A 23,342-nucleotide genomic window follows, 5' to 3' on the forward strand; every position below is an offset into this window, starting at 1 on the left:
CTTGTGCCGTTTGCTGGAGACCGCGATCGGGTGGCTCTGTCAGGGCCCGCCTGCCCCCCGCCACTGGCCACCCCCAGACCCTGCTGCTGAGGCTCTGGTGCGGCCAGAGGAAGCGGCCGTCATGTCCTAAGCCCCTTTGGCTCTTGGGAAAGCGAAGCCGTCGGCTCACCCCCACGGTCCCCCTGACGCCGGGCATGCAGCTGGTCCCCAGCTGGGTCCCTGGCCCTGAGGCTGCCTTTGTGCTTGCACAAGGGAGACTCAGTTCATCCCCTGCTCCTTGACCCTGCATCCTGCAGCCCCCTGGTGGGGGGAGTGGACAGTGCCAGCTGCCTGGAGAAGGAGCAAGGCCACCTCGGTGACCCCTGCCTCCTCCAGGGCATCTCAGGGAAGCTGGAGAGAGCTGCCCTATTTCGAGGCCATTAAGCAGGCTAATGAACCGTGAAGGCTCCCAGCCCTTCTGGCCACCCACCACGCCTCCCCTCCCCTCACGGAGCCCACCTACCACCTTGTGACTGCTATTTGTGAGTTCACGTGTCCGGTGAGGGCTTTCCCAGACAGGGCTGGGACCTCAGAGCTGCTCCCGGCCTTTTCCGGGCCCGGCTGGGACTGTGCACACAGCAGGCTGTTAATAAATATTAGCTTGGGATTATGCCCAGAGAGAGTCACCTTGATATTCAGAGCTGGGGAAGGGACTTGGGAGCCTAGGGACCCTTGGGCAGGGATGAGGTGGTCAGGGGGCCAGGGCACAGCCTGGTGACTTGTGTCCCACAGCCACATTCTCCCCCTCAGTCCCCACCCGAGGAAATGTGGCCCCTTCCTCCATGCCAGGTGGTGCCAGAGTCCCCGATGCCTTCCTCTGGGCTCAGGCAGCCCACCGGGGTAGAGCATAAGAGGGGACAAAGGTCCTGCCTCACCTGCCACACAGGGTGCTGGTGGGGGGAGGGAGTCTCCTGACAGCCTGTCCTTCAGCACCTATGATCGACTCAGTATGGTACTCGCCTCGTGATGTACGTAGGGCGAGCACAGCCCTCCCTGCAGACCACAGGACCATGGGAGAGTCCCAGAAAGCCCCAGGGGCCTCCCGTTGGGAGCCCACACCGTGAAACCTCAGAAAACCAACCAGCCTGGGCTGTGCGGGCACCGACCCGGGACTCTGGCCCCACCCCCGTCCTCTTCCCACACCCCGGGGCTCTCTTCGGCCAGAGCGAGGTTGCCGCACTGCATCTCGATGCTGGATACCGGTTTTTGAGAAGGTGGGAGGGCCGGGAGCCTCAGAGCCACGGGCAGGCCTCAGGGTGGGTTTCCCAACCAGGGTGAGAGAAAGACGAGGCAGAGACATAGGTGTAATGTGATGCGGCCATATTTACTTCACCCTCCAGGGACTCCTAAGGGCCCAGAGGCTCCTCTTGCTTCCGTAAAATTGGGTCCCTGAAACAAGTTACTTCCGTCCTTTCAAAGGGGTGGGCTGCCTGGAGGCAGCGGCTGCCCTGGCTGGAGCACGGCCTGGGCTCTCCATGACGTGGATGCCATGTGAGGGGGCTGGGGGCCAAGGATAAGGCCACGGACACCCCCTGCGGGCACCGAGCAGGGACAGGGGGCCCAAAGGCCACCTGGCCAAGGCGACAGGGTCATCTGTGCATCCCGGAGCCTCAAGGTCGTGCGTGCGGAGGCCCCTGCAGGGAGGAGCGTGTGCAGAAGCCGGCAGGAGGCCTGGCAGGTAACTCAAACAGCCGCAAGCCCCAGCGCCCCCCCGGGCCATCCCCCAGACCCTGAGCTGTCTTAACGAAGGAGCTGTTTCTATCACTGTGACAACTAAAGATAAAAACAAACCAAAGCCTATCTTAAGGTATAATCTTCCAATTGCTTAAAATTAATCAGTGCAAAGTGAGGTAAAGAGCCTTGTGTCACAAGGGGGCCGGGGAGCGGCCGGCCTCACACGAGCCTGCGCCTCTTGGAGTCCCTCTCCGCGTCGGCCTCCGGGGCATCCGCTTCACAGCCAAGTGGGGACACCAGGTTCAGCAGAGGGTCCTCAGAGGCCCGGCCGAAGAGTGCCAGCAGGAGAGCCACGCCGAAGCCCGTGGCACGCTCCCCCTGTGGGCAAAGGGCAGGCTGGAAGCCCTCCGCCAGGCTGAGCCAGACCCCCTCGGCAAGCCCACCCGTGCAGGAAGGGGTTCCCGGGCCAGGGCGAGGGCGTCCACCCCCCGCTCGGCCTGTGGCCCCCCCTCCTGCCACCCTGCCACACTCAGAACCGAGTCAGGCGGTGGGATGGCTCTTTGCCCTCTGGCCCCCACCCCCGGGGTCTTCTTGGGTGGGATAAAGGGTGAGCCGAAGGCCCGGGGTCTCCAGCCGAGGAGAAGGGCCGTGCGCAGCAGCCACTCTATTTCTGGGGATGAGGAGACCAGAGACCAGGGGCACGGCTGGCCGAGGTCGGGCCACAGGCAGTGTGACCCTCCACACAGAAATGCTGCTGATGAGCTCAGCCCGGAGACAGAGAGGGGTTCTGGGTGCACGAGAGGGTGGGAGTGGACAGGCCGGCGTGCGGTATGTGCAGGTGGGGGTGTGGGGGGCAGGCGGGGAGAGGACACCCCGGGGGAGCCTGGACTCACGGCGTGCACGGGCGCGGCGATGTCCAGGTGGACCCAGACCCCAGGCCAGTCAAAGCCAATGTGTGAGGCGATGAAAAGGCCAGCACAGGAGCTGGGGCTGTTGTCCCGGTCCTAGGGGGACAGAAGGATAAACGGTGACCTTTCTGCTGCCAGCAGCGGGGGTGTGCGGGAGGGGCTCCAAAGCGAGTTCAGGGTTCACTCGGACCCGCTGAGGATGCCCCCCCCCCCACCATGCCCCCTGGACCACATCTTCCTCAGCCACTGCCTCCCCTGGTGTCTGCACGAGGGGGCTTGGGGTGCAGGGGTGCCCAGCGTGGGGGACTGCAGAGAGGGACCCCAAGGGCTTTGCGCGTGTGTGGATTAAGGGTTCTGCCTTCACCCCGGGGAGCTGCGGAGCCAGCGAAAGAGCTGATGGAGGAGGCAGACCCCAGAGCGGGGAGGAAACTTCTGGCACGGACCCGAGGCAGGGCGACCAGGGAGAGGTGCATACCGCGTTCCAGATGCTGCCACCCTGAGCACGGATCTGGGGCCCACCTGGGGGGCCCTTGTCCACACTGCTGCTGGGTCCTGGGGTCACCTGGGCCTCGGTCCGCCCCACCCCACCTGGCCGGGCGGCGGGGAGGACCGCACACCTACCGCCACGGAGTTCTTCATGTCAGCTACGGCCGAGGTGAACTCGCTGAAGTGCAGCTCGGGGCAGTAGACCAGTGGGTGCACCAGGTCTCCGCACCTCGTCCCGGCCTTCACGCAGGCCGCCTCCCACTCCGCGCTGTTGGTGAGCACCGCAGCGTGGTACTTGCCCGTGGCAATGCCCTGGGAGGGTGGCCGGGGCAGAGGGAGGGGCGGAGCGCAGGGGAGCGGCCACGCGCGGGAGAGCAGGGGCCCGGGGCGCACACAGAAGCCAAGAGGGGCAGCGAGGAGCAAAGAAAGAAAGAACCGGGAGCCACGTGAGCCGCCAGGGAGGACGGTTCCTAAGCTGTCCTGACGCTGGGACCCAGCCCATGGGCCTTGCCACCTGCCTCCCACTGGGTGCCAGGGACGAGCTCCCAACCTCCCCCTGGGCTGCGAGGACGGGGCGGGGCGGCGGGGGAGGGACAGCACCAGGAGTCGAGGTGGCCCACCTGCGCTCCGGTCAGCGTGGCTATGTCCAGGATGATGTCCGCACCCAGGTCCTTGCAGGCGTAGGACACCCCATCCGCCAGGACCAGCCTGCCCTCAGCGTCAGTGTTGTTGATTTCCACAGTCCTGGGATGCCGCAGAGACCCCTGCTCAGGGACGGTGCTCCCTGGGGCACTGGGACAGAGTCCCTTTGGAACTGGGGGGACCCCATTAGAGCCCGCTTCCCTCCCCGGAAGGCAGGGCCGCTCCCACCCCTACAGCGATGTAACGCCAGGGTCAGTCCCACCCCACTGCTCTCCAGCTGTGAGCCAGGGAACCCCACGCAGCCCCCTGTGCCTTGGTTTCTTCGTCCGTAAGATGGGAGAACAGGGTTGTGCGGGTAGCCTGACGTGCACTGGGCCAGCCCTGGGCCCACACAGCCTGGCATTAGGTAAACACAAAAGGGGGAGCCCCTCCGGGGGTCACCCTACAGACAGGCGCCCGTGTACGGGGCGGTGAGCAGACTCTCCTACTGCGAATCTAGACCACCTGCTCCTTCAGCTGCTGCCCACTGACTTCTCAGTGTGTCCTTTGCAACTGGGAAGCAGTTCGAGGGCCGATCCCAAGGGGGAAGTGCAGGGAGAGCCCTCAAGTAGGAGGTCTGGAGGTGGAGTGGGGGGTGGGGTTGGGACAGGGCTCCAGGCACACAAAGAACTTTAAGCCTAAAGGTTGGGAAGGGCGCATCCCCCTAAGGCAGGGTGCATCCTGAGCCAGGCACCCTGAGGGAGCCCAACACCTCATCTAGCGATGTGACCCGCCACCTGCCCCCGGACCCCTGGGAGCAAGCAGCCTGCTGGCCAGGGGCTCCTGTGACAGGGCGTCCTCCCCACAGGATGTGCCTCTGGCTGGAGAAGCAGGGTGAAATCTGCCTCCAGGACGGCCGTGGGTCAGGGCTGACCAGCCTGGCCCTGGCAAGGAGAGGCCCCCCCCGACCACCACCACGAGGTCCAGCAAGAGAGCCCCTCCCCGCCCCCCACGAGGTCCAGCAGGGCCCACATGCCCAGAGGGCAGCCAGGGGGTGAAGGAACCAGCCTTACTTTCCTGAGTACAGCAGGTGGATATCGTCTGGCCTCGTAGCGTTGGGACCCACTGAGTTCTCGGCCAAGCAGAACACAGCGTGGAGGTTGTCTTTGAAACCCTGCAGGGAACATGGGCAGAGGCTCCAGTCACACCGGCTAGCAGTGCGTGGAACAGACAGAACTGGCCAGAGTTTTCTGACCCCTGTGGACAGCAGACAGACGGAGCCCCGGGGAGCAGAGAGCACTGTCCCGTCACTCCCAGGCAGTCCTGGCTGCACCCCATCTGGGAGAGTCTCGCCACCCCTGTCAGAGCCCACGCAATTCGAGAATGAGCCTGAGAGCGGGGCTGCTGGCTTTCCTCCTGGCTCTCCCACTTACCCAGGGCACGAGCCGGGCAGGTGGCTCAGCCCCTGCCTCCCGTCCACAACGCTATGGTCGGCGATCAATGTCTCCCACTGCACAAACCCTCTGAGCTCTGCATCGGCGTACAAGAGCAAGCTACACACAGATGCGCGCATGGGGGGTTGGGGAGAGCTTGCCTCGCCCAAGTTTCGGCGTGAAGTTAGTTTTCTGATGCCAAAATGTGACGTGTGCACACAGAGAAACGTGCACAGAACAGGCTGAGTCAGTTTCTGCCCCACACGGGCCCTGAGCCTGCCCCAGAAAACCCCTCGCCTGGGGGGCAGCTGGGGCTCTCCGGAGCAGGTGTCACGCTACAGGTGCCGAACCCCCATCGAAGGTAAACGCGGGCCTGTGGCAGGCAGGGGCCGTGGCACCGGGCCGGGACAGCGTGGAGCCTGAACCCAAAACACGGTGCCTGGGGAGAGCACCCCACTCACGTCCTGGGGCCGAAACCGTGGGGCAGCCCATCGGCTCGAAGACCCCGAAGCAGCTGGGACCACACTCACGGCCAGGCTGTGTGAGGATGAGTGTTCGCGGCTTCCAGAGTCTCGGTCCCAGCCCCCCAGCCCCACCTGCTCAGAGCTCCCTAAGACCCCTAACCACGGACGTCCGCCCAGCACGTGGGGCCTGCGGCCTGGCTGTGCCCCCGTCTCCAGCTGTCCTCGTCCCCGTGGGAGTGAGGGGCTGGGATCAAGTCAAGTGTGACAACGTGCGGCCTCGAGACAACAGGGTGGCCCCAGGGGCTCCGAAGCTAGAGACATGGATCCTGCCACGGAGGGAGGGGGGGCCCTGAAGTCTTCCCGGAGGGAGCCATGTCGGGTCTGGGCCCGGAGAGGAGTCTGCACAGCAGGACAGCAGGGCGGTGCGGAGAGACCACGGCCCCAACTTGACCCTGTCGGGTGCCCTCCCACCCAGTTTTGCGTTCAGAAGGTCTGGTGTGCTGCTGCTTCTGGTGTGGGGTCCCCACGGGGAAGGCCAGCTTAGAGGTGCTGAGGGCCTTGGGCTCATATTACCGGGCACTGGGGAGCGGGGTGAGACACATGGGTCTTGGGATCCCCGGGGGCGGGGGGGGACTGAAAACCCGCAGGCGGCCGAGGTTTGAGGTTCTCAGGCCACGGGCCACGGCCTAGAGGCTCCACCCTCAACCCCAGTTTTTGTGGGCCTCGATGTGAGCCACAAAATACGTAATGGTGATGCTGGCTTATAACCCACAGGGTGAACTAAGAATCTGCACATCCATAAGTGGGAACAAAGTGTTGAATGAATAAGTAACCCGGGGAGGGGAGCACTGTTTCCCCCAGAGAACCCCCCCCACCCACCCTCGCCCACTACCAAGGGGATGTCTGCTCGTCTCGGGCAACGGGCTGGACTCCTGACCAGCCGGAATTGGAAACTCTGCCAAGACCTTTTTGTTTTTGTTTTCATTTGAAGGAGAAAGAAAGTCTGGTATGTGGTGAGGTGAAGGCCGGGCCCCATAGAAGGAGCCTGAAGGAGGTGAGCCGCCATGGCGGTCGGGGCACCCCATGCCTCTGTTGAACAAACACTTTTTATGGCGTGGGGACTTTAGGCTCCGAAGGACATCACCTGAGGCCTCCCTGGAGTCCGTCCTTCCTCTCATTTTAGAGCCTCTGGCCTCTGATGGGTGCAGACCAGCCAGGATGAGGTGATGCACCCGTAAGAGTGGCTGCCTGTGTGCCTGGGGACGAGGCCTCGATGCCCGGGAACACCTGAGGGGCCTGTGCTCTCGGGGGTGGCCTCCTGAACGGCCTTCAACAGGTGGGTGCCTGCCACGTCCTCGGGGCAGACGCAGGAGGAACAGCCACAGCCGGCTGGTCCCTTGCTCAGGAATCTGGTCCCAATGGTTGGGCTCCGTGAGGCTGCACGTGTCCCGGACGGGAAGATCTCCCACTTGGCGGGTGAGCTGGGCTCAGCGACCTCAGTTGTATGGGGTGGGGGGGGGGGGGGCGCTGGGGGCCCCTCTGCTCCCCCGGATGTCTCTGCTCAAAGCGGTCACCCAGGCTATTCCCGAGGCAGATCCAGTCCCATTCTACCTGGTCATGGCTCACCAATGGCAGCTGGGCACCCCCCCCAGACCCCTACCCTGACCCCAGGCCCTGAGAGCGGGCAGGCAGGCCGGGTGGGGCGGCTCCAGAGCGGCCCTCCCCATCCCAGAGGGCAGTCCTGCTCCTGGGCGTGAGGGACCCAGATGGCCCGTCTCTCTGTGGAGAGAGTGGCCCCGGGTCCCCACCGGCTCAGACAGCACTCTCATGATGTGACCCACAGATGGGTCGTGGCAGGAGGGGCACCCAGGAAGGCCGGTGCTCATGAGCTCGGCACAGGGCCCTGTCCGTGCCATGTGGTTTTAGGTCGGGCTTCTTCACCGAACACACGCTCATGGGGCGCCTGACACAAGCCAGACCCTGAGTGGTGGGCATGGGTGGACACACTCAGGAAAAGGCAATGTGCCCAGGCAGACATGCCCCTCAGGCAGAGGTGACACTCTATGGGGAGGTGGCACTCAGGACAGGTGACACTCAGGCAGAAGTGACACTCTCAGGACAAATGACACTCTCAGGAGAGGTGACACTCAGGCAGAGGTGATACTCAGGCAGAGGTGACACTCTATGGGGAGGTGGCACTCAGGACAGGTGACAGGCAGAAGTGACACTCTCAGGACAAATGACACTCTCAGGAGAGGTGACACTCAGGTAGAGGTACTCTCAGGACAGGTGACAGGACAGGTGACACTCTATGGAGAGGTGGCACTCAGGACAGGTGACACTCAGGCAGAGGGGCCCCAGCAGCAGGCAGGAAGCCCCCGCAGAGCAGGGAGAGAGGTGTCGAGCTGTGGGGTCTCAGGGGTGGGGGGATGGGGGAGGAAAGCAAGCCCGCCCCCAGGGAGTCCCCCTCCTCGAGGACTGCAGACGGTGGGGCCACACTCACCTGCTTGATGGCAGCTCTGAAGGCCCCCAGCACAGCCGCAGCACCCCCACAGTCCCTCTTCATCCCCGGCATGGTGGTCTGGAGGGGGCACAAAGGGGCCAGGACAGCAGTGAGCACGAGTGGGTGCTGGCCTGCCATCAGCAGTGCCCCACCCCTGCCTGGCACACTAGGACCCCAGAGCGGCTCCCTCAGACCTGTAGGACCTGGTGCCAGGTCCCCTGAGCTCACACAGAATCCAAGAAACGCCCCCCCCCCTCCGCCGGTCACGCAGCTGTTCCCCACAAGCGATGGGACATAATGGCCAAAGGGGATGGGACCCTTTTGCCGGAGCGGAGCTTTGGGGGTCACCTGATGAACCAGAGGTGGGAGGGAGGGGAGCCGGGGAGCTGCCCAGACCCGCCACGTGGGCCGTGGCCTGGCTCCTACGACCCGGCCATCCACCCCCAGGCTGCCAAGTTCCCCTGGGGTCTGTCTGCAACAGCTCTCTCTGTCCGTGTCTCTGCCCAATTTTTGAGGAAGAAGCTGAGGTCTGGGGCCTCCGAGGCTTGCTTGAGGTGTCCGGGCAGGGCTGCTGGGCTGTGGGGCAGGCTTCCCCGCACCTGTCACCACCTGGCCCCAGCTCCCTCTGCTCCCCGACATCAATGTCTCCAACAATGCGCTCAGGTTAACGCGAACTCTTCCCCAAGGTCACTGTCACCAGTCCCCAACCCCACCGCCCGCTCTGTCGACATCTAACGGGGAGGCGGGGGGGGGGGGGGGGGGGGGGGGGGGCGTGCCAGGCACAGGTGCCCTCATGCTGCAGAAGTAACTGTGAGAAACTGTGATTTCTCTACAAACCGGCTGAGAGCGGTTACACGTTTTTCCATTTGATGGGCTCCCAGCTCTAATTGACAAGTTCATACTTTAAATTCGCAACAGGCCATCAGATGCAGGATCTGGGTCGGAAACGTACCGGGTGATTTTTTTGAACCCTTATCGGATTACACAAGCCTCGGGTTTTAATGGAAAGCATTTTTAGACATAAACTGAGCTGCTTTTACAATTAAGTTGAGTGAAGATGACCCGGCTAGCACTATTGAAAATAAGCTGTCTCTTTGACCTAATCGGCGAGAAAGCACAGGATTGTTTAAATGGAAAAACCGGGGCCTCAGATCTGGAATCAAACCACTCGCAAAACGGCCCGCACAGGATAGCTCCAGATGGTCTCTGAAATTGTGTCTCCCTGTCACCAGGGCGGCCTCCCGACCACAGACAAGGAGCACCAGGCGGCAAATGCACCTCAATTGACTGCGTGAGCTTTGCAGACCGTCCCCCACCGCGTTCTTCCTGGTTTTAGAAAAGAGATGCTTCCCAGAGTAGCAGGAAGATGTCATCCGCCCGGGACACTCATGGGGCTGTCACACGATGCGGCAAAGCAACATTGGGCCGCGGCCACGACACGGACCGCCGCGGGACTCGCCTCCGTCCCGCAGAGAAGCATGGCGGGGCCAGCTCCCTTGTCACCTCGCCGATGCAGATACATGATTAACTTTTCCAAGTCTCCACCGCCGAGTGTAGCTGTTTTCCATGTTCCATGTGATGGAATGGAAGGTGCGTGCGGAGCGGTCCTGTTCTCGCCAGACGCTCGCCGGGCGGTCAGGGCCGGGGCTGGGGACGGTCGCCGAGTTCTCTGCTCGGCTAGAGAACTGCGCTCCTGAACACCGAGCTTGACTCAAGGAACCACTGACGTGTGCCGGTTTATTCAGACTTAGGTGTCTGGCAGATGTTTTCTTTTTTTTTTTTTAATTTTTATTTATTATTGAGAGAGACAGAGTGCGAGCGGGGGTGGGGCAGAGAGAGGGGGAGACACAGAATCCGAAGCAGGCTCCAGGCTCCGAGCTGTCAGCACAGAGCCCGACGCGGGGCTTGAACCCACAAACCGCGAGATCACGACCTGAGCTGAAGTCAGACGCTTAACCGACTGAGCCACCCAGGCGCCCCATGGCAGATGTTTTCTTAAAAAAGAACAAAGTGAAACTCTCACTTCCAGAAGAGCCGACAGTAGTCGTTGCCGGTGGTAAAATCTGAGCTTTCAAGCAAAAATAATGATTTTGAAAAACTTGTATCTGTCTCTGTGACAGCTTCTTAATAGCGATTTTTAAAAATGAGATGGATGGTGGGACCAAGTGTGGCTTTTAAAAATATCGTACGTTGGGGCACCTGGGTGGTTCACTTGGCTGAACGTCTGACTCTTGGTTTTGGCTCAGGTCATGGTCTCACCGTTTGTGGGTTTGAGCCCCGCATCGGGTTCTGTGCTGACAGTGTGGAGCCTGCTCGGGATTCTCTCACTCTGTCTCTCTGTACCCCTCCCCTGCTCACTCTCCATCTCTCTCTCTCAAATAAATGAATAAACATTTCTTTAAAATTTTTTAGAAATACAACGACATGGGTGGTGGAACCAAGTGTGACTTTTTAAAATAGTGTATGTTGTGTCAAAATTCGGAGGTTCTGCATAACTCCGGGGACAGTGTCTTCTGAATGCCCATGCATGATGCCACAAGATCATGCAGACTTCGAGGCAGACCGTAATAACAGAGTGCACAGAGACACTGCCACGGTTTCTGATCCCGCACGAGCGCTAAGCTTACAGACGCTCTCCCTCGACGAGTTTTGGTGTAATAATAGCAAAGAAAAATGCCCTTGGGTGTTTGTAACGGGCACTAAAATATTTCTCCCTGTTCCAACTACAAAATGAGTGAGGCCAGACTCTCTTTTTATATTTCAACTAAAACAACAGATCACGATAGACTAAATGCAGAGGCAGCTACAAGATCATGGCTGCCTTCTAGTAAGGCAGACGCGAACGAGACTGGCAAAATGTCACATAATGCCACTCTTCTCAATGACTTCTTTTCATTTGGGGAAATGCAGCTATTTTCGTAAAATATTTACATGAACATGCAATGGGTTTACACTGTTACTTTAAAATAAACAACGATCTCTCCCCAATTTTAATTTCTAGTAGGGTAAGTATCAACCGACATCACTCTTCTAAAAGAATCTCCTTAGGATCAATACTTTTTGAGAGGGGAAGGGGTTCTGAGACTAACACATTTGAGACCTAAATTCACACTGATCCTGATTTACCTTTGAAGTCTTTGGAGACAGTGCCCCCAGCAACGTATGCCTCATTCTTCAGCAGCCCCTGCTTCTCACTCTGGCCCTCCACCAAACCAGCATCTCAAATAAGCATCTGATCCCAGGAGAAAGGAGCTTGCAATTCTCCCCGCTGGCACTGAGCTGCCTCCAGGGCAAGAGCCAGTGTCACGGCTGAGAGACACGGTCTTTGGAGTCTGAAAATAATAATTTACAGACTAAAAGTCGGTTTGCCTGTTGTCATCAGTGGTAAAATATTTCTCCCGAAAAATCCGTGGCTTGAAGTGAGTTTTAATCGTATCAAATAAAAGGTTTGAACCCACCCATGGTAATTACGTGTCCTTTTAGAAACCCCATTCGACATGGATGCTAATAACTGCCAGGTGCACAGCTGGCCTGACCAGCACAGACTCCGCGACGTGCCTTCCACCAGAGAACGGAGGTGGGGTCGGCACCCACGGTGCCACGCGTCCTGCCCGCAACCGTGGGCTCCAAGCGAACCCAAGAGTGCAGGGAGCCTGGGACTTTCAGCCTCCCGCCGTCTATGGGAACCACCGGACTTGTTTAAAACGTTTTCACTCCGCAGATCTTTGCAGGCCGCTAGAATCCATCTCGAAGGGCTGAAAACATGGACAATATCACAATTTCTGGGGTTTCGTGGGAAATGGGGTATCTGTGTATTGACCGCTTCATGCAAGAGAAACTCTTCAAAATTAAAATTGATCGTGGTTTTGGACCGATTTGGACCAAGCACGAGTGAAGACAGTCTCACAAATCTGGTACCTCTGTCCAGGCAACGGACATAAAGATGTGGAAAAGATCACTTTGGATAAAATCCCAGACAAATCTGCAGAAGCGAAGGCCTGAAAACAGACACCGTCATGCTAACATCTGTTACCACGACAGACCACAAGGGAGACATATGCTATTTTCTGTCTAAAACATCATGTTAGTGTTATTTAAAAGTGTCGATGTATTACTGTCTTCTTTACGTGTACTGTAATATTTATCCCTTTATTTATAAAAAAAAACCTTTTTAATGTTTATTTCTGAGACACAGAGAGACAGAGCACGAGTGGGGGAGGGGCAGAGAGAGGGGGAGACACAGAATCCGAAGCAGGCTCCGGGCTCTGAGCTGTCAGCACAGAGCCCGACGCGGGGCTCGAACTCACAAACTGTGAGATCATGACCCGAACTGAAGTCGGTCGCTCAACCGACTGAGCCACCCAGGCGCCCCTACACTTTGTTTATTTTCAAGTAATCTCTACACCCAGCATGGGGCTCGACCTCACAGCTCCGAGATCAACAGTCACACGCTTCACCCACTGAGCCAGTCAAGCGGCCCTATAATACTTACTTCAATTTTTTACTGGCATGATAATACATATGGAAGGTGTTTGGTTTTTTTAACCTTTATTATTGGATCATTTCCTGATTAGTCTTGAAAATAATGCTGTTTACAGGAGGAGGGACGTTACCAAAAAACCAAAAAACAAAAAACAGGGGCGCCTGGGGGGCTTAGTCGGTTAAGTGTCCGACTCAGGCTCAGGTCATGATCTCACGGCTCCTGGGTTCGAGCCCCGTGTCGGGCAGGGCCTGGAGCCCGCTTCGGATTCTGTGTCTCCCTCTCTCTCTCTGCCCCTCTCCCGCTCGGGCTCTGTCTCCGTCTCTCAAAAACAAATGTTAAAAAAAAAAAAAAGGCCATCCACTCTGGGTACCAAATGCACTAGACGGACCAGCGGTCGGTGCGGAGGGCAGCACACAGCCGCTAACCGAAATAGCGCCCAGCACTGGGGTTCAGGTCAGAAAGCGCCGGAGCAGCGGTGAACCCCACCGTGCGCGCCTCATCCGCGGGGCGGCGCCTCCCGGCTCCAACCAGGGCTGCCAGGGGGAGACAGAGGACCCGTCCCGCCAGTTCCGCTGAGTTTACCAAAGGTCGAATAGCCAGCCTTCTGTGACAATCTTCCTGTTTTGTACACGTTGGTAACTCACTCAGATTATAGACCGGCGCTTGGGCCAACAGGACACATCTGCGAGCCCCGCCGGCTGCCAGCCCTCCGTGTCTGCTCGGCGTGAGCTTGGCCTGTCCCGTCTCTTCTAAAGCGTCCTCTCTGGGAAGGTTGGCTCTCCTTTTCCAGGTCTCCCGGGGCACCGATTTCACGTGCCTGCTCCTTCCCAGGCCTTCTGGGTCTTGGCGCTGGAGGGCCCAGCCCAGGCCGGGTGCCCAGTAGTTGCTCAATGCGCGTGTGTGACGTGAGCAGATGAAGACGTGTCCCTCCTCCTCTTCCTGGTGCCACCTCGCCTCGCGGTGCACAGCAGGCCTGAACGCGCCGGGTGTGGAGGAGGGAGACGGAGCCACGACGGGTGCCCAGGCCTCCGGACACGGCCACGCCTGAAGGCCGCCCACAGGACAGACTTCTGAGACCTGGCCTCACCAGAACACCTGCAGGCGGCTTGCCTGGGGATCCAAACCCCTCCGGCCTTCTCCAGGGGGCCTATCCTCCGCACAGGCTCGCCCAGACCCCCACTAAGCGTTCTGTGGAAACCCTGGATGGTCGTGGGGACAGTGGGCACCACCCCACGCCCTTCTTTTCAGATGGACCACCGATTCCTTAAACCTTGCCTCCTTGGGTTAGTTTTCCAGCCTTTTCATTGTTTCTGCAGCTTTTCTCTGGATCCCGTCCAGATTTTTTTGTTTGAAGTGTGGACACGAAACCGTCTCCCCCTCAGAAGAGGAATCAGCCCGGCCGATTCTTCCCGAACTTGGCTCCCCAGAGGCACGCCCCAAGGCCAAGGTCCCAGAAACCTCGCTTGCTGCCTTCCTCCGGCGCCCCTGAGAGGTGATGGGCCTGCCTACAACCCTCCTCCCCCCGGGCCCTGTCCAAGCGCTGGCCCCCGGCACCTCACCTTCCCTTTGATGCTGAGACCCCCGGTGTCGTAGACGATCCCTTTGCCCACCCACGCAATGGTCTGGGTGGCTCCTTCTGGGGTGTGGCTGAGGACGGCAAGTGCGGGGGGGTGCAGGGCGGCTTTGCCAACACCGTAGATTCCTACAGAAAGCACGGGGGCAGGGTCAGTTGGGCTCGGGTCGAACTGAGCAGAGACCTCCCAGCAGCAGCCCCCCCTCCCCCTCCCCCAGAAACACCAGCTCTCTCCCAGGAAACAGCCGCTGGCGTGTGGATATTTCTCCCGGAGCATGTGCAGTCCTAGCCCGAGCGACCTGCCCCCTCTCCTGCCCCCTGGCCAGCGTGGGATTGGGAATGCAAATTAGTTCCAAAGCTCTGGGGCTGCAAATGAATTCTATGCGAAGTATCGTTAGGCAAAAAAAAAAAAAAAAAAAAAAAAAAAAAATCCACTGAGGGGAAAAAAACCTGTATCATTCCCAGAAAGAAAAGAACACGATTGCAGAATGAAATGATTTTTGGATAACGCTTCAAGGCCACTCCAGCCCACGCTCATTCTCCCACCCCGAGCCCTCCACCCTTTCCAAAGCTCACTCCCACCACAGCCTCGCTGCAGCCATGCCATTTCCTATCTTCTCAAGAAAGCCTGTCGTGGGCAGAGACCATGCCTCGAAGTCCCCCAGGAACCGGACTGAACAATCATGAAAACCAAGACGACAGCTGATAATGGCTGCCGGACAAACTCCTACACATCCTGTAAGACCCGCTGCAAATGTCCTCTCCTCTGTGAAGATTCTTCCCCGAGAGGAGCAGCCTCTCCCTCCACCTGTGTGGATGGTTTACATGTCTTGTGGTGGGCACCTCCAAGAGAGCCCCCTGGGCCCCTCACCTCCGGGCGTTCTTGAGCACGTGGGGCCCCTCCCGCTACGTGTGGACAGAACCTCAGGTCCCACTTGTTCTGGATACAGCAGAAGTGACGAGATACCACTTCCGAGACTGGGTTACAAAAAGAGACCTTGGCTCTTCCTCGCCTGTTCGTGCTTCCTCGCCCAGAAACCGTGCTTTGAGGGAAACAGCTGCCGCCTGTGAGCTCTGCTTGAGGAGAGGCCCTCGTGACAAGGGACAGCCAGCAAAGACCCGAGGCCCGGTGACAGAGAGCACATCATCGGCCCCGGTCGAGCCTTCAGATGATGGCCGACCCAGTCAACATGTTGGGTCTCTGCCCAGGAGAGACCCTGCACCCAGCACCCGGCTCAACCGTGCCCTATTCCCTGCCCACAGGACCGCGTGGCCCTTCCTTCTGGAATCATTTGTTTGGCAGCCACATATCAAGAGTACAGTGCCCCTCCCCCAGTGAGACTGAGAGCACCTTGTCCTAGTGCCTGGGGGGCGGGGAGGATGGGCCTGGCCGCTAGGAAAGGCCCTCTGAGAAGGTGGCTTCCACTCAAGGTGTGCAGGGTATGATGGCCCTGCCATGACAGCATCTCGGGGAAGTACTCAGAGAAAGAGAGCTGTAAAGATGAGGCCCTAATGCTGGGAATGCGAGCTGGTGCAGCCACTCCGGAAACAGTATGGAGGTTCCTCAAAAAATTAAAAATAGAACTACCCTACGACCCAGCAATTGCACCACTAGGCATTTATCCAAGGGATACAGGGGTGCCGTTTCCAAGGGACACATGCACCCCCATGTTTATAGCAGCACGATCAACAGTAGCCAAAGTATGGAAAGAGCCCAAATGTCCATCGATGGATGAATGGAGAAAGAAGATGTGGTCTATATATACAATAGAGTTATTACTCGGCAATCAAAATGAATGGAATCTTGCCATTTGCAACTACGTGGATGAAACTAGAGGGTATTATACTAAGCGAAATTAGTCAGAGAAAGACAAATATCCTAGCACTTCACTCATATGAGGACTTTAAGAGACAAAACCGATGAACATAAGGGAAGGGAAACAAAAATCATATAAAAACAGGGAGGGGGACGAAACAGAAGACTCACAAATATGGAGAACAAACTGAGGGCTGCTGGAGGGGCTGTGGGAGGGGCGATGGGCCAATGGGGGAGGGGCACTGAGGCATCTACTCCTGAAACCATCGTCGCACTAGATGCTAACTAACTTGGATGTAAATTAAAAAAAAAAAAAATTAAAAAAAAAAAAAGACGAGGCCCTGATGCGAACGTGGGCCTGTGCACTCGAGGAGCAGAAAGGTCCTGCTGAGCTGGCCCAGGGAGCCAGGACAGTAGCCTTTGTGGACAGGGAGCAGGCCACGGAAGGACTCGGACACCGTGGCTTCCAGAATCCAAACCAGAACCTGAATCAGTGCCTCATTTCTCCCCCAGAGACGGTCCGCTTCCCAGGGTCTGGCCTTGGGGTTGGACGCAGGCTGGCCTCTTTCAGGGGAAGCTTGAAGCGACCCACGGTGCCACCCACTGCCACCCTCGCCCCCCAGCACCCAGGACCGGCCTGAGGCCACGGCCTTCGAGGCCCAGCTCTACCCACCTCCAAATCCTCTCGTCTTCAGCTCCTCATCCCGGATGATCGTTGGGGTGATCCCCAGGTCTTTTCCAACTTTCTTAATCTCCTGGACACGATCATGGAAAAAGCAACACAAAGACACGTGAAAACGGCTTCAATCAGGACGAGGCCGTGGCTCTGGGCCAGAGATGAGCCGACGCCCGCGTGGCGGAGGGGAGCCAGGGCCCCAGCTCTCTTGGCTTTGGGCGTGATCAAATCCAGGACAGAAGGCCCAGCCTCCAAACTACAACTTCCTGCAGGTTCACGGCTGCAGTCCTGCAGAGGGGCCTCACGGAGGAGGCTCTGTCCCCCCTCCGCCCTCCACCGAGGCCTGCTGGCCCCTCGCAGCTGGATGGACAGCAGGACCCCGTCCACAGCCGCCCCACGCTTCCTTGGGCGAGGTGCAGTGACTACAGACACCGTCCCCTCCGGCCTCGGGTTTCCTCTGGCTTCCTCGGGGTCCACCAATGCTTCTCCCACCCTGGCCCCACCTTGGCACGACTGACTCCCCTGGGCCACGAACCTCGAGGAACGTGTCTGTGTTCATCTCATTACACGGAGTGTCCACAATACGGGCAGCCAGCCGCACGCCTTCCGTGGCGTTTGTTAAACACTGGGGAAGAAAACCAGAGGCTGTCACCGGGGACCTGGGACCAGGCAGCAAAGGCTGTCCCTCCCTCTCTGTTCCCCCAGGGACCAAAGGCACCGGCAGCACCGGGGGAGGTTTCGGGGCTGCTGACAGGGCCTCGAGGGGCAGGTCACGCTGCCCGCTGTTGCTCTCCAGTGCCTGTGACCCATCCAGCAGCCTTCAGAAAGTTCAGCGCGGCTCTGTACCTCGCCTCCAACACAGAGGACACAATAGCCCTGCAGCCTGGCGTCCCGGCCGGCCGTCAGTGGGACCCACCTTCCTTGCCAAGACTCCTCTGCTGCTTACCCCCTCATCCTGGGGGCAGGCGGCCCCTGGGCCTGGCCCTGAGCACACGCTGGGCATCCCCGCCCCTGGCACCTGCCAATCCCACGTCCCCTGCTGGGGAGAAGTGCTGTCCTTTGCTCCTGACTGAACGAACGTCTGCGTAGCCCCCAAACTGGTACCTCGAGGCCCTAACCCCCAACGTGATGCTATTAGGAAGTCTTTGAGAGGGGATCAGGTTGCCATGAGGTCGGGAGGGTGGGGCCCACCGTGGGAGTAGAGTCCTCAGTAGGAAGAAGGAGGGCGTGGCGAGAAGGTGACCACCTACCAATCAGGAAGTCTCCACCACACCCCACCCTGACCTCAGACATCCGGCCCCCACAACTGTGAGGAATACCTATCTGTAAAGACGCCACCCATGGCCTGTTGCGGCCTGAACTGTAATACACCCTCCCCTCTCCTCTGGTCAAGGCCCTGGCCATCCTTTGTGGTGCCTCTTGAAGGCCGTGTCCCCCGGAAGCTTCTCTGGACCTTCCCAAAAGAGTAAAAGTATTCTTTGTCCTGCGCCCCTGGACCCGCTGGCCCTCCTTCTGGCCCTCCGGCCATCAGGGTGGCGTTTTTCTCACCTGAGCCCCAGGTGAATGTGTCACAGACTCCCTGCCCTGTCTTCCTGGCCATCCAATGCCACACCACTCTGGGCACGGGGTCCCCACCCTGCCTCGTGCGGCTCACACGTTGGCCCAGAGCCCAGGAGGGGGCAGGGACCCGACACCGTCCACCAAACTCAGCCCGGCACGGGGGACGCCCTCTAGACGGGTGTCTGCGCTCCAATGCGGACGCTGCCCACCCCCGCCACCAGCCACCCCTCCAGGCCCTGCCTCTAACTTCTGCCAAGATCGTCTGTCCTGTTCTCGCTTTAACACCGACCCTGGAAGTTCTTTGCCTTCTCGTTCGTCTCCACCTGGCTGCCGCCCACAGCGCCCCCTGCCCCACCCCGCGCCCCCCACCACCACCCCATGCTTCAGACACTGGGCTGGCCGGCTGCCTCCATCAGAGCGCAGGGAAGGGGCGCGATCAGAAGAGCGACAGCACAGGTGTAGCGGGGGTACAGACAGCTGGAGCGTGTCATTGCCCTCCCCAGCCCCACAGCATCGGGGAGGCCAGGCTCGGGGGCGATGGCACCTGCCCAGCCACCTCCTAGGCCCTGCCGAATGGCTCAGAGAGCTCCTGCCATCCCCAGGTAATTACACCCCAAAGCCTCAAAGGCAGAGACGCAGGACCGGACAGCTCAGATAGGAGATGTGACCGTGTGGTCCCCGCCGCCTGACAGCGGGCTCTCCTCTGGGAGGCCGAGGGTCCCTGTCCGCGGCTGTCGCAGAGACCATTGCTCATCTGTGACGCAGCCCGGGGCTGCTGTCTGGGAAGCGCGTCAGTGCCCCAGGACTCGTCTCGAAGGAGGCCAGGCGCTCGGCCAGCAGGCCTCTGTGAGCTCAGAGCTCCTGGTGCAGCGCGGCCGGGCGAGAGGGCCGACGGCACCTGCGGGGGAGGCCGGGGAGGCTCCGGGTGCCCTCCGGCACCCCAGAGCCTCGTGAAGAGCCTGCGCCTCCTCGTGCCTCAGCCTCCCCATCACAAAAGCAGGATCAAGCGTTCATTCATTCATTCATTTCATTCCACCCACGTTTCTGGGAGCTCCCGCTGTGCGGCAGGCTCCACACTAAACCCTGGGAATTTGAACGTGTCCACGGTACTCCGGTCCAGCAGAAAATCGCAACACCCCACTCGGTTAAACGCTACAGGGGAGGAGAGGCCACAGGAGCCCGGACGGGAAGGGGACCTGGAGGGGAGTCAAGGGGGGCCCCAGGGTATAGAAAGGGCCACACGGGTTATCAGAAGCTCCTGTGCTCACGATCCAAGACAGACGGGACAGAGGACTGACAGGCGGTGGCCGCGGTTAAGACCTGGCTCTGCCCCTTGCTGGTGGGGCCCCCTTAAGTCACCTGATGTTGCAAAGCCTCAGTTTACCCAGCTCTACAATGGGATTAAGGACAGGCCCCAAGACAGGCTGTCGAGAGGATTAAGCACGGGTGTGCATGCGCTAAGAGCAGTTCCTGCTACCTGACAAGCCCTGGAAAACTCTGCGCTCACGCGGCCAGAGGAAGGACGAGCGTCTGGAGGCAGCAAGACCAGCGAGGAGGCTGCCGCAATGGTCCAGGAGAGCAGTGGGGTGCGGGGGCGGGGGGGGGGTTCCCCGTGGCAGTGGCAGTGGGCAGAGCAAGGTGCCCTGGACGGGGGTCAAGGAGACCCACCAGCCCAGCGGCCCTCGTCACGGGTCGGGCCGTGCTGGGGCCACAGACCGGAAGCTTCTGGAAGCTTCCATCCCAACGTGGGGCACAGAGGCTGAGCAAAGATGTATCACACGAAGTGGGATGGTGCTCGCACTCAGCAGGCAGAGGGCCTGACTGTGAGGGAGGCGATGTCAGCCAGATGGCCAGGCCCCTGCCCCGGGGGGAAGGGACGAGGGCAGAATCTGGACCGAGACCAGGCAGGTCCAGAGCAGGAAGGACCTGGACAGGGAAGCTGAGGAGGAGGTAGGAGCCTGGCAGGGCATAGGCCCAGCAGGAAGTCAGCCCACCGGGCCGGCAGGGAGGGAGGGAGAAGTGCTTGGAGGAGTCGGGGAGTGGGGGAGGGGGGGTCCAGGGTGCTGCTCAGGCTCGCAGCCCCGGGGTCTGGTGGAGAGAGGCCCGAACTCCAAAGGGATCCCCGCAGCTGCAGGGGAAGGTGGTCATCGGTGCCCGTCTGAGGGATGAGCTCACAGGCCTACGGGAACCCAGAGATGGGAATGCCGGACGGTCGGGAAAGGGATAAAGATATGGCTGTAGGCCGCAGGGGACGTGGGAAGGAGGCACGACTCCTGGGTGGGGCAGACCCTTCCAGGAGGGATGACAAACGGGATGACAAAGGTCCCAGTCCGGCAGACAGGGCCCTTAAAAAAACAATGTCAGGAAGTGGGGTGGAAACTCCACTCGGTGGGCTGAGGGGGAAAAGGGAGTTCAGAAAGGCAAAACAATGAGCCCGTGTGTTTTCAACGTCTGGAGATGAATGGAAGGAAAGGAAAGGAGCTGTTACGAGACGGTGGAGACGGAAGCATGGCCTCTCCTCCTGGAGCAGAGAATCCAGGTGGAGGGTGAGGGGTGCTGGCCTGGGACAGAAGTGAAGGGTGGGGGTGGGAAGCACAGCCCGGTCTGGCCGGGGACGAGGAGGGTGAGGCCACGGGACGGTCGCCACGGGAAAGGAACCCAACCCCCACACAAGGACTTCTGACTTAGCATCTCTCCCAGCCTTGCCTCACCTCAAAAAAGGATTATCCTGCGGGCGCCTGGGTGCCTCAGTCGGTGAAGCATCCGACTTTTGATTTCCGCTCGGGTCACGATCTCAGGGTTTGTGGGATCGAGCCGGGAGTTCCGGCTCCACACTGGGCGTGGGGCCTGCTTGGGATTCTCTCTTTCCCCCTCTCTCTCTGCCCCTCCCCCATCTCAAGAATAAATAAACTTTATAAAGAAAAAAGGATTCTTCTGAAGATCCAATGCAATCACGCGGACAGGATTCTTAGTATGAAATGTGAAAGTGCCTGGCACTGGTTAGGTGCTTGGTAAATACGGGTCGAACAGACTGAATCCTGAAAAGGAAGCCCACCCAGAGAGGGGGCAGCTGCCTGGCTCTGGAAAGGCCTCGGGGGCCTTCTGGGAAACTGCTGCAGCAGCCCAGCGCCACATCACCCCCCCCCCACGGAGGCGGGGGAGACACAGAGCTCCCCAACTCCCCTTCCAGCTGCCCCCAGCTCGCACAGGCCCAGGGGACACAGCCCGAGCCTGCAGACACCCACTTGCAGAGTGGACACCTCCACTGGCCCGTTGTCTTGTCCCACCAGGAAAAACTCCACCGTGACTGTCTTCTTCTCCGTGCGTCTCGAGGCCCCCGAGCGGTGGGTGAAGAGGGGGAAGGCCCGGGCCAGGGCGCACGCGGAGGCGAAGGCGTCCGACCGCTCGCACACCATCTGCGGCACAGAGAGGCAGAGCCGTGAGGAGGGGCAAACCCACGGGGACTGCACTCAGGCAGTGCTGGGGCCTCGAAGCTGGGCCAGAGGCCACTGTGGGTACAATGTGGACAGAGGGGCCCCAACACAGCCACTGCGCAGGGGCCTGCCCGGAGCCACTTCCTCACTGCGTGAGAAAGGGACACGTCGGCCACCAGATGTGGACCGTCTCCGAGACAGGAGAGGAGGACGCCGAGGGGAATGGGTTCAGGAGTCTCAGATTTGCCACCAAAAATGATCTGGGGTAAATGGCCTAGTCTCTCTGGCCTCAGCTTCCCTTCTGTGAGCAGGGGTTACAGTGTCCTGGGTTGTGGCCCCATGTCCACCTGGGAGGTACCGCGAGCCTGGGTGCCCAGCAGGCATGACACACGCTCCCCGATGGTAGGCGGATGGCCTCCGGCACTCACCAGGATGCACCGATGGGTCCCGGGCGGCAGGCAGGTCCGCACAAGTCGGGTGACGAAGTGGGCAGCGGAAGGGCTGTTGTGCCGGCTCACCCTGGAGGGCAGGGCGGCCACGGTGGCATAGTTCAGGTAGAGGGGACAGCTGTCCGTGGGGTTGGGGTTGAGCGTGCTTAGCGCGGCCTGCCAGAGCTGGATCAGAAGGGGAGAGACAAGAGACAGACACCAGACTTCAGACAGCCCGCATGCCGGGAGCCCGGCCCTGCATGCGGGCGCTTGCGTCGCCAAAAGGGCCCTTTTGCAGCTTCCCCGGGGCACCCACGATCCGTAATTAAGATGTGTGGCATCTCGCTGGAGCTAAGCGTGCGTGCGTGCGTGTGCGTGTGTGTGTGTGTCTGCTGGCACGATTCCACCCTTGTGGGATTACACGCTGGGGATTTAAAAGGCCGGCGTGGGGGCCGCCTGGCTTCGAGCTGCCAGCCCGCACCGGGGTGGGCCCGGCCAGGTGCCGCCGCGAGGACTTCCGGAAGCGGGCGGCCGGCTCCTCCCCCGCGGGGCCGCGCGCGCCCCTCGAAGGCGGCGGCGCCCTGGAGGCGGCTCCCGGGGCGGGGGGAGGGGGGGGCGAGGTGGGGGGGGCGCCCAGCGCCGCCGGGCTGGCCTCGCGCCCCTGCGGGCGCCGGGCGGGGCCTCCGGGCGGCCGCGCGGCCCGCTCACCTCCTCGGTGACCCGGGGCTGCAGCTTCCCGCGGACGTGGCTCCAGGGCACGCGGTGCAGGTGGTGCAGCTGGCCGAGCAGCAGCAGCGGCCGGCTCTGCGGGTCCGCGTCCCCGGCGCTCGCCTGGAACTGCAGCCCCACGTTCGCCATCTTCCGCCGGCCCGCGGGCCCCCACCCCGCCCCCCCCCCCAGACCCGGCCCGGCCCGGCCGCCGCCCCGCTCCGCTCGGGCTCCGCTCCGGCCCCGGCCTCGGCGCCGCCCCGGCCCTGCCCGGCCCTGCCCGGCCCCGCCTCCCCCCGCCGCTCCGGGGCCGCTCGCGAGACGTGCAGGGCCCGCCCGGGGCGCGAGGGGGCGCCGGGCCGGCGGGGCGGAGCGGGCCGCCCTGACCCCGGGGCGGGCCCCGACCTGCAGGCCCGGCCTGGCAGGCGCCCGACCGGCAGCCCGGCCCCGGGCCCGGGGTAGGCCCCAGATGCCGGCGGGCTGCAGGCCCCCGGGCAGGCCCGGATCCCCGGGGCGGGCCCGAAAACCCAGCAGCC

At 60.8% G+C, this 23,342-nt stretch overlaps 1 protein-coding gene across 1 annotated transcript; it reads right to left on the reverse strand.

Moving 5' to 3' along the window:
* Positions 1-1,344: 1,344 nt before the first annotated feature.
* On the reverse strand, positions 1,345-22,990 carry NPEPL1 (aminopeptidase like 1). The gene is made up of 12 exons (XM_053890100.1): positions 22,807-22,990; positions 22,099-22,284; positions 21,482-21,652; positions 17,212-17,301; positions 16,674-16,755; positions 14,171-14,313; positions 8,129-8,206; positions 4,802-4,902; positions 3,728-3,851; positions 3,243-3,419; positions 2,607-2,717; positions 1,345-2,091 (listed from the first exon to the last, which is right to left on the reverse strand). Exons 1-12 carry the CDS (start codon positions 22,954-22,956, stop codon positions 1,933-1,935), a joined length of 1,572 nt encoding a protein of 523 aa, XP_053746075.1. The 5' UTR covers positions 22,957-22,990; the 3' UTR covers positions 1,345-1,932.
* Positions 22,991-23,342: the final 352 nt, after the last annotated feature.

The sequence above is a fragment of the Panthera pardus genome, unplaced genomic scaffold (genome assembly GCF_024362965.1).
Source record: "Panthera pardus isolate Hobbes unplaced genomic scaffold, ASM2436296v1 HiC_scaffold_25, whole genome shotgun sequence".
NCBI lineage: Eukaryota > Metazoa > Chordata > Mammalia > Carnivora > Felidae > Panthera > Panthera pardus.